Source organism: Octodon degus, unplaced genomic scaffold (genome assembly GCF_000260255.1).
Source record: "Octodon degus isolate 3935 unplaced genomic scaffold, OctDeg1.0 scaffold00010, whole genome shotgun sequence".
Lineage (NCBI taxonomy): Eukaryota > Metazoa > Chordata > Mammalia > Rodentia > Octodontidae > Octodon > Octodon degus.
In genome coordinates this window covers 4,859,353-4,870,220 of record NW_004524586.1, presented here as the reverse complement: position 1 = coordinate 4,870,220, position 10,868 = coordinate 4,859,353, and the positions used below count along the sequence as shown (strand labels likewise).

At 39.4% G+C, this 10,868-nt stretch overlaps 1 protein-coding gene and 1 pseudogene across 1 annotated transcript in view; one reads left to right on the top strand and one right to left on the bottom strand.

Moving 5' to 3' along the window:
* LOC101567138 overlaps positions 1 to 2,639 on the bottom strand; it is a 17,680-nt pseudogene extending 15,041 nt beyond the window's left edge.
* The window catches only part of Arhgap19 (Rho GTPase activating protein 19), a 115,997-nt gene that overhangs the window by 38,469 nt on the left and 66,660 nt on the right, over positions 1 to 10,868 (top strand). The window contains exons 2-4 of the mRNA XM_023709034.1: positions 7,771 to 8,036; positions 9,049 to 9,129; positions 10,560 to 10,769. Coding sequence (XP_023564802.1) covers positions 7,771 to 8,036; positions 9,049 to 9,129; positions 10,560 to 10,769 — 557 coding nt within the window. The remainder of the gene's footprint in view (positions 1 to 7,770; positions 8,037 to 9,048; positions 9,130 to 10,559; positions 10,770 to 10,868) is intronic.

Genomic DNA, 10,868 nt, shown 5'->3' with positions numbered 1-10,868 from the left:
GTACAAAGAATCAATACATAGTATAATCAACAAATGAGATCTCACCTTACTAAAAAGTTTTTCACAACAAAAGAAATCAGCAACAGAGTGAAAAGACAACCCACAGAGTGGGAAAAAATTGTAGCCAGTTGTCCCACAGACAAAGGATTTATATGTAGAACATATAAAGGATTGAAAAAACAAATCAGACCCCCCCCAAATTTAAAAACTCAATACATAATCAGGTTTCTGAGATGAATAATCACTTCTCAGATGAAATAGATATAGCAAATAAATACATGAAAAAATGTTCAACAGCATTGTTCATTTGAGAAGCACAAATTAAAACAATACTGAGATTCCATGTCACCCCAGAAAGAATGGCTATCATCAAGAAATCAACCTATAGGGTCGGGGAGATGGCTCAGTGGAATAAGTGCTTCCCTGGCAAGCGCAAGGGCCTGAGTTCAATCCCCGGTTCCGCAAAAAAAAAAAAAAAAAAAGAAAAGAAATCAACCTATAACAAATGCTGGAGGGACTGTGGGAGAAAAGGAAATGAGAAAATGCAAGTAAATAGAATTGTTTTTTTCTTTTAGTACAGGGTCGACAGGGTCTCACTACCCAGATTGGACTCGTAGTGATCTTCCTGTTTTCAGCCTCCCACGAACTGATATCTTATTTCTAAATTTCTGTTATTTACTTAAAATTATAGTGAATGTGTGTGAAGTACCTTTTATGTATTTAATATTCATTGGTTAAATATGTTTTTCTCTATATTGTCAATATGGTTTTTGTCAGCCTTCTGAACACGGGGATTACCGGTGTGCACCATCACACCTAGTCTCAATGGCCATCTCAGTGCGCCCTGGGGTTGGGGCTGGCATGGCATGCCGGGGATCAAACCCAAGTCTCTGTGCCTTGCAAGTAAATAGAATTTGAAATGTACAGTAGATATTGTAAGTTGGGAAGAAACTATTCAAAAGAAAAGACAAAGTGTGATGAGGAAAGGGGAAAGGAATAAAGGGATAAAAGAAAAAATAGATATATACACAAAATAGGTAAGATAGTTATATAGCTAGTTTCTCTTAGTTCATTAAAAGAAAGTTTTGCACTAATATTGTATTGACAAGATACCATGTTTATATCTTCTACTCTAACTACTAGGAGGACACAGCGTGTCAACTGTTGTAACTGTCCTACTAACCTGTTTTATCTTCATCTTTTATTCTCTTTAAAATAAAGCAAATTTTGAAATGGTGCCTTTCCTTTCCTGTCATTTTGACAGACATGTCAGACAAGAATATTATCTTTTTTGCGAAACTGGGGATTGAACTCAGTCCCTTGTGCTTGCCAGGCAAGTGCTTATTCTACTGAGCTATCTCCCCGGCCCCATGAATGATATCTTATTTCTTTCTTTTTCTTTTCTTTTTTCTTTCTTTCTTTCTTTCTTTTTTTTTTTTTTTGTATTTTAGGGAATGGTCTACAGGGTGTTCAGGCTCTCACTACTAGATCGGACTCGTGATCCGCCTGTTTACAGCCTCCCAAGAGCTTATATCTTATTTCTAAATTGCTGTTATTTATTTAAAATTATAGTGAATGTGTGTGAAGTACCTTTTATGTATTTAATATTCATTGGTTGAGTATGTTTTTCTCCATATTGTCAATATGGTTTTTGCTGATTAGTTTTTATGTTACATTAACTTTGTACTTCAAAACAAATCCAGGGGCTGGGGAGATGGCTCAGTAGGATAAGCGCTTCCCTGGCAAGCGCAAGGGTCTGAGTTCAATCCCCATTCCCGCCAAAAAAACCAAAAAACCAAAAAACAAATCCAACTCAGGTATATATATTTTTACTTTTATTAGTATGTGTTTTCAGTACATAATGATTACATTTACTATAGGAAATTGGTGCATGTATGTAACTTATTTTAGATATATTATTTTTGTGTATTGCTGACATACTTTTTTTCTGATAAAGCAATTACAAAAGCTTTTCTTTGTTCAAAGTAACCAGTGTTATAGAGGCACAACAAACAAAACCCAACAAGTCCCCCCAAAACTTTCAAAACCAACATATTAAACTTGATTTTCATTAGAATGCTGTTTTTTTTTTTTTTTCCACACTAGTAAATCAAAACTAGGACTTAATGTTTCTTCAAAAAAAGCGGTTATGATTTGAGGACATTTCATACTTGCTTCTTTTGCCAGCACCAAGTCAGCCTCCTCTGAGTCTTTCTACTTCATGGAAAACATCACTTTTCCACTACTGTCTGCAGCACCAGCTATTCAGGAGCAAGACCTTTAGCAGAACCTCTAGGTTTGTCTGCGGCATCCTTTTTTTTTTTCTTTGACTTGCTGTCATCAGATTCACTGTCAGATAGAGATTTTGTTTTTGCAACATCTTTTTCTTTACCAGCTTTTTGAGAATTAAGACATGCTTCAATTAACTCTGGACAATCCAAATTTTCTTCAGGTTCCCATGTATTGTCAGTGTCTGCAAATCCCTTCCATTTCAAAAAATGCTCCACCTTCCCATTCGCTACATGTCGGTCCAGTACTTTTTCTACCACAAATTCTTCAGGCTCTGCTTCCTCAACTTTTTACTTTTTTCCATTTTATTTCTTTCCCATTTTTTGCAGTGTAGTTTTATTGGAGGTCATTTTTTGTTGCAGACTTGAAGAGTTATCATGCCCAGCACTAAGGAGGAGATGCAGGTCTGGTGGGAGCAATGTAATTCAGGGAACACCTTTGCGCAGAATGACGCGAAGCCCTACTGCTAGCCGCGTGTGAGGGAGGAGAGCTTCGCTGACACATCTTGTGTATTGCTCTGTTTCTGTGAATTGTTGATTATATCCTTTGATTTCTCTGATTTGAATGTCATAATTAATTTTTTTGCTTACTGCTAAATTCTGAACACTTGTCCTTTGTTAGCTATGTGCAGTCCAAATATCTTTTTCTAGTCTATGGCTTTTTTTTAATGCTTCAAAGTTTTAAATATATTTATCTATCTATTATAAAATGGGTTTTATGTTCCCATGAATGAAAAATACCAAAGGAGGCCTGGGGGTGGAGCTCAGTGTTAGAGTGCTTGCCTTGCTTGCTTGGATCCCTGGGTTGGATCTTCGGCATTGCAAAGAATCCAAAAAACATACAATGCAAAATTTTTCCTCCAAATTCTCTTTCATCCAGTTCCCTTCTGCAGAGGCATTGCGATCTCAGTTTTAAAATATTTTGTTTCCAATGGTACTTGTTATAGAGAAATTTTAAATTTTCTTTGTAGATTGTGCTTTTTACATCGTAAGTAACATTAAGTAACATCTTAATAAACATTTCTACTGTCTTATTCTTTTTTTTTTTTTTTTGTGATAGGGTCTTGCCGTGCAGTTCAGGCTGGCTTCTTAACTGTGTAGCTCAGGCTGGCCTTGAACTCACAGCAATCCTCCTGCCTCGTCCTCCCAAATGCTGGGATTACACATGTGCACCACCACGCCCAGCCAGAATTTATGTGTTTGTGTATGTGTGATGTAGGGATGACCTTTCTCCCCATATTGTAAAACTTCTCATGCCTCTGCTCATACACGAAGTAACTAAGTTGTATTTGTCTAGTGCAGCTTGGGGTGGTGATGGAAAGTGTGTTGTTCAGCTGCGTCTATGACACATACAGTTAACTGGTCTAATGTCCAAATTCTGTTTTGTTCCTACTTGCAGAAGAGTGCTAACAGTTGCAGTAAATACTGCCTTTCAGACTCCATAATGTGCCCTTGTGTGCTTCAGTATGTGTGGAATTCGCGTAGGCTGTGCTGGGGTAGCGAGAGGGAGTTTCTTAGTCCCCTTTTCTTGGGACTAACCTTTTGCTGTCTCTTCGGTCCCAATGCCTCATCAGAAACTCTCAGCATTTATGTAAGACATTTATTTATTTTTCTACAACTTGAGCAAATTTAAGATTTAGTTTTAAAATATTGTAGAGTAGGAAGTTGCTTTTGCTTAAATATACTGTTTTCATTTTAGTTTTAGGAGTTTCTTAAGTTATTAAGCATGTGCTTTATATTCTTAGCTTTGTACTGTGGGATTGTGTATCCTTTGGGCAGCTATTAATGTACTTTGTGACATGGGATTCTTTTTCTTTTCTTTTCTTTTCTTTTCTTTCTTTTCTTTTCTTCTTTCTCTTTCTCTCTCTCTCCCCCCTCCCCTGGTACTGGGGATTGACCTTGGGATCTTGCGCATGCCAGTCAGGTGCTTACACATGGGAGTAACTTAAAAAGTGTCTTCCATCTGCTGTTTAGGTTTTGTATGTATCTAGATGTTCGCCAAAGCCTCATGCAGTTCGAGGTGGGGATTTTTGGTGGTGGCTGGATCTAGGGTGTGATGCTGGGATCAAGGGTGTGTTATTACTAAATCAATCTACTAGTTGGTTTGGCGCAGTTCTGGATGGGTAAGCTATAGGGGACAAAAAGAGGGCCGTTGCCTGTTGCTTGCTGCTCGTTGCTTGGGTGCTTTTGCTGCCTTCCACCGGCCACACACTGTTCTCCTCTGTGCTGCTTGTGTGCCCTGCCACCCTGCGCTGGAGCCAGGGGCTTGTGAACTGAAACCTCTACAAACTGTGAGCCTTTCCTCCTTAATTCTTGGGTGTTGGGTATTGTGTTTCAGCCATGAGGAAAGTAAAAGACAGATACTGTCTTACCAGATGTTCCACTTAGAAAAAAATGAAGGGGTTAAAAAAAGAGCTAGTTAAAAAAAAAAAATTAAAGTGTAGGGTAATAAGAGTGAATAAACATAAGACAGAGGAGGGAAGCAGAGAGGAAAGAAAAGAGATTGTGGTTCTTATGTGTTAGCACTTTGAAGATTTTTTTTTTTTTTTTTTTACAGAGGAGGGAAGCAGAGAGGAAAGAAAAGAGATTGTGGTTCTTATGTGTTAGCACTTTGAAGATTTTTTTTTTTTTTTTCTTGAGTTCATCATAAACAGGTGGCAACTTCCAATCTATTTTTTTTCCCAGTGGCAACTTCAAATCTGTTTTTTTTTTCCTACCTGTTCAGGCTATTTAAGGGAGGCAGTGTTAGGGTCAAGGCCCAGTAGGAAGAACTCTGTTGAGAAACAATATAGCCAGTGGCTTTGTGCATTTAGCTCCTTTCTCATTTGTGTATTTGATCTAATTTAGTGCTATGAGGATTGGCTGTGATGTAAGTTTTAGAATCATTAGTCCTGTTTTGTTTTTTTTTTTTTTTTTTGTTGTTGTTGTTGTTTGTTTGTTTTGGTACCAGGGATCAAACTCAGGACCTTGTGCTTGCCAGGCAGGCATTTATGCCACTGAGCTATCTCTCTGGCTCCAAGTTTTAGAATTTTAACTGGGTCATGTTTTGGACATTAATAAAATATGACTGTAGATTTTATGTGTATATATTGTTCTACTTCAGGAATGTCATGGATGCTGTTCATATGTATTTATATGTTAGAACTAATTTGATCTGAAATTATTTAGAATTAAATTGAATGTACAACTGGGCGTGATGGTACATGCCTGTATCCCAGCACTTGGCAGGATGACATAGGACAATTGTCAAGAGTTTGAGGCCAGTCTGGGCTCCATAGTGAGTCCAAGGCAAGCCTGGACTGCGTAGCAAGACCCTGACTCACAAACAAACAAATAATTAAATGGGGTGTGAATTCCATAAGGCGATTAGTTTTAGATTTGATAAATTATGATTCTTTTTGGTGCCAACGCATTTCATGGTTTTCTAGACTTTTCAGTAATTTCACTTTGGCAGTGATTATAAATAGTAATTCTAGGCAGGCATGGTGGTGCATGCCTATAATCCCAGCACTCAAGAGGCTGAAGCAGGAGGATTTTTTTGAGTTCAAGACCAGCCTGGGCTACAAAGTGAGCTCAACGCCAGGCCAAAAAAAAAAAAAAAAAAAAAGTAATTCTGTATGGCCTCTTGTTTCTTGCCTGAAATGGACATTTAAAAATAGGCTTTTTAGGCACGATGGTGGCATGCTTTTTAATATATTTTAGGGAAGGGTCTACAGGGTGTTCAGGTCTCACTGTTAGATCAGACTTGTAGTGACCCACCTGTTTACAGCCTCCCAAGAGCTGGGATTACAGGTGCGTGGGTCACCACACTCCAGTCTCAAAGGCTGTCCCCTGGGGGCGGGGCCGGCACTGCAGGCCTGGAGATTGAACCTCTAGCTCCTGCGCCTGCTTGCAGATGCTTTATTTATTTATTTTTGGTGGAACTGGGGATTGAACTCAGGCCCTTGTGCTTGCCAGGCAAGAGCTTATCCTACTGAGTCACTTCCCCAGCCCCTTGCAGGCAGTTTAATCTGCTAAGCTATTTGATCCCAGCTACTCGGGAGATTGAGGCATGGAGCTGTGTAAATTGCGGGACAGCCTGGGCTATGTAATGAGACCTTATCTGAAAGTGAAAAATATAAGAAATGCTGTGACGAAGTACTTGTCCAGGATGTAGGAGGCCCTGGGCTCAATCCTCAGCATTGGGAGGGAATCTTGTCCAAGTTCATATGCACTCTAATCTGACTGGATTTATTACAATCATTGATATCTTTAAATTTATGCAGGAAAACAACCTATTCTCATGTGTAAAAAGGTTGAGGAGACACATTTTAAGTCTTCTCAAGTGACTTTTTGGTCATATATTCATAATTTTATTATTTTTATGTGATTTCTCAGTGCATTATCATTTTAGAGAAAAAAGGAATCTTGTCACCAACTGAACATTTAGGCTATTGATTAATAATTTTTCAAGGGAGTAGAGATGAACTTTGAAGTTTACCCAATCTTATTTTCATTATACTACTATTAAAAATTATCCACATAGTGTTGGCAGAATGTTTTATTGGTCTTTTCTATTTAGTATTTAAGCTGTGTCATTTTCTGTGGAGTAGTGCCTTAGTGTGCCTAGCTGTCATGGGCAACTGTAGTGATGGTTTTTATTGGGAAATGTGTGTATGAGTCAGGTGTGTTTACCTGCCTGACTGAGATAGGATGACTTGTCCTTCCTGGCTTGTGTTGTAGCAGTTCTTCAGTCATATAACAGATGACTATTTATACAATACTATAATAAGGAGTATTGTTATTTATATAATGAGGATTATGACACGCCATTAGAGTTAATTGACAATGGGTATGATGTGTCTGCTATAAGTGATGAACAACACAGTTCTTTTTTTTTTTAACACAGTTCTTAAATGTAAGAACCATTAGAGGTAAAGGGGGCATAAGTAGATGTAGTTATTGGAGACAAAGAAACAGGGAAGTAAGTATTTATTAGCAGTCAAAGGAATTTTGCCAAGAGTATAATCAAATGGAATATAGGAGCAGAAAACTGGCTAAGACTGGGGGACCTAGAGTGTAGTATCTGAGCAAAGGTTGGTCTTACAGTGGTAGATGGGTCAGAAGCATTTAGAATTGAAAGATTTTTAAAAATAAAACTGGGCTTGGAGTATGTATAGCTCAAGGCCTAACATATGCCAGGCTCCGGGTTTGATCCTTAGCATTGCAAAATAAATAACATCTATTTGTAGAGCCTAGTGTTGCAAAATAAATAAAATTTATTCGTAGATCTAGACAAGGCTGAATCTATTTTACGTGCCTGTGTATTTCCTCTATTCTGTGAAAGCATTTTGGTTACGAGGAACAGAACTCAAAGGCAGCTGGGTCGCCTACGGGGAGCCGACGTAGGGAAAGCTCTGCTCGGGAGCCGGAGTGCCATCCACAGTGCAGGAGAGCATGTATTGAAATGATGCCCCCAGAATCTTCTGGTTCTTTTTTTCAGTGATGCCATCTGCAGTTTTGTCATCTGCAATGATTCCTCCCTCCGAGGTCAGCCTGTTATCTTCAACCCTGACTTTTTTGTGGAAAAACTCCGACATGAGAAACCTGAGGTGTTCACTGAGTTGGTGGTCAGCAATATCACGAGGCTTATCGATTTACCTGGAACTGAGCTGGCTCAGCTGATGGGAGAAGTGGACCTTAAGCTGCCTGGTGGGGCTGGCCCAGCGTCAGGATTCTTCCGGTCTCTGATGACTCTCAAGCGGAAGGGTAGGAGATGCGTCTGTGGAGGGGAGTGGAGGGGAGCCTGGTCTCAGCAGCTCTCTGCTGTAGTTCTCAGATGTTTTCTTCCTGGAATGCAAGTATAGGAACCTCATTTGGCTAGTGTTTGTACATTAGCAGATGACATCCTGTGCCAGCTCCAGGGGATGATCTGTTGTGCTTTGACAGTCATGAGTTCTTTTTGTTTTAAAATTAATTTGAATATCAATGTGATAGGTATTATTACTTAAATAGGAAAACAGTCTTGCTCTTACTTTTTTTTGTGTGTGTGTATTTTAGGGAAGGGTCTACAGGGTATTCAGGGTCTCACTACTAGATTGGACTCATAGTGATCTGCCTGTTTACAGCCTCCCAAGAGCTGGGATTACAGGTGCATGCCACCATGCCCAGTCTCAGTTGCCATCTCAGTGTGTCCCGGGGGCAGGGCCGGCATGGTAGGCCCAGAGATTGAACCCTTGGCCCCAGTGCCTGCTTGCAGGGGCTTTAATCCACTGACCTATTTGGCTGGCCCCAGTCTTGCTCTTTAAACAACCTCAATTTAATGTTGACTTGGAGTTGATTTGAGAGTTGTTTTAGTTGTATTTTCTGGTGCATTTCAAATGCCCAGGTTTTTTTTTTTTGCTCATCCTGGGAAAACATTTGCTGAACTGTAGTGCTGGGACAGTGTTTTGGGTTTTTTTGGTCTTTTTCTTTTTCTTTTTTTTTTTGCAGAACCAGGGATTGAATATAGGCCTTTGCACTTGCCAGGGAAGCATTTATTCTACTGAGACATCTCTCTGGCCCCTTTTGGTCTTTTTCTGAGACAGGGTTTCGCTGTGCAGTTCAGATTGGCTTTGAACTCACTTTGTAGCCTCAACCTGAAAGCAGTCTTCCTGCCTCAGCCTCCGGAGTGCTGGGATTACAGGCATGCACCACCATGCCCAGCTGGGGTGGTTTTCAGTATGATGAATTTGGTACTATTTGTGTGAATACACTTCTTTTCTATCATGTGGGTTTTCAGAAAAAGGAGTGATATTTGGATCCCCATTGACGGAGGAAGGCATTGCCCAGATATACCAACTGATTGAATATCTACACAAAAGTAAGAGTACTTGAAGTTTTATAGTTCCTTGTTTAATGAGAACTAACTGCCTTGGATAGTAGATGCCTTTAATCATTACCAAAGAACTAACTAGTGATGATTTCCTGGCTAGATTTTAAAATACATGTCCCTTTAAGTTTCATCTTATATACTGATATGCCTCTTACTCTCAAAGATATGTATAAATTATATGACATCTATCCCTTATCTTGGAGAAATGTTTCTTCGGGAAACATTTGTTGTCATTAAAGAACTATGATATTTAAACAAAGAGGCATGTTATTTTGAATCTCTAGAATTCTATGATTCACATACACTTTTGACTTAATTTCTGTTACAATTTTTAGTAATCTTGCTGGCCATGTCATCTAAATACTTGACAAAACTGAGTATGTATGAAATATGATGACGTTGATATGTAAGGCCTTCTCTGATGCCTTGATAAATTCTGCTCAAACATTTATGCCTCTTTCAGTGTGGAACATTGTGCTAGGAGCTAGAGCAGAGGTTGTAAACTGGCACCTTACGGGGTTGAGTCGTCTGCATTTATGTTTTGTTTGTTGGCAAAGTATTACATTAAAAATAAAATTAAGTTATCGGTGTTGTAAAATGAAGATTCCAGGTTTTCAGCTTCTTTGGATGGTGGGGAAATCTAGCATTCTTGGGCCCAGTGGCCAGCTGGACATAATCAGCGAGCGCACAGGGAAGTTTTCTCCAGCTCGTTATGGTTCCCGTTCATGATTTTACTGTTAACCTGCCTGGCCCTGTATGCATGCGAACTTGGACCCTTGAAGAAGACAAAGATGAAAACACCCGCATACTTCTTCTAGGTCAAATCAAGAAGATTTGTGTTTTACTTTTTAAAGAAAAATCTCCTTAGATGAACTTAGAACCTAGTTGGAAGAGCCAAATAGTTTGGTTAGGATGACACTAAGCACTAAGCTTCTGGGAATCTCTTAGACTAACAGGTAATCTGACAACGTTTGGATTCCTGGCACAGTACAGAGACTCTAGATTTACTCTGGGTAGGGAAAACAGTTTACAGGAGCAACATACCCCACAGATGGACTCAGTTCCTCTAAGCAAAGTCTGGGATAGCAGGAGGGAGTCTTAAGGTTAAATTCTGCCTCCAGATGTATCGTAGGCGGGTGAATGACTTGGGGAGGTCGATCTGTCAGTTTGGGAGAACTCCAGATGCTTCAGGATGTTGGCTATATGTCTTCTGTGGACCAGTAGGTTTCAAGCTTCTCTGGAAGAAAGGCAAAAACTCATTTAAAGGGTTTTTTTTTTAAGGGTCTTTTAAGTAAAAAGTAGTGTGTTCGTATATATGTTTATTATATATTAATCTTTTGTTGGCACATATATTAATCTTTACATTATCTGTTTTCTTCCTGGTTCCTTGTCCTCTTGTTTTCTTCAATGCTAAACAGACTTGCGAGTAGAGGGTTTGTTTAGAGTTCCGGGCAACAGTGTCCGACAGCAGATACTAAGGGACGCTCTCAATGATGGAACTGATATTGACTTGGAGTCAGGGGCGTTTCATTCCAATGACGTTGCTACGTTGCTGAAGATGTTCCTAGGAGAGCTACCAGAGCCCCTGCTGACACACAAACATTTCCATGCGCACCTCAAGATTGCTGGTGAGTATCGGAAGTGAGAACGAATGTAAATATATTTCTTTCCATTTTTGAAGTTCTGTGGGATTTTCTGTTCCTTGTAAGCCACAGAACTTTTGTGGT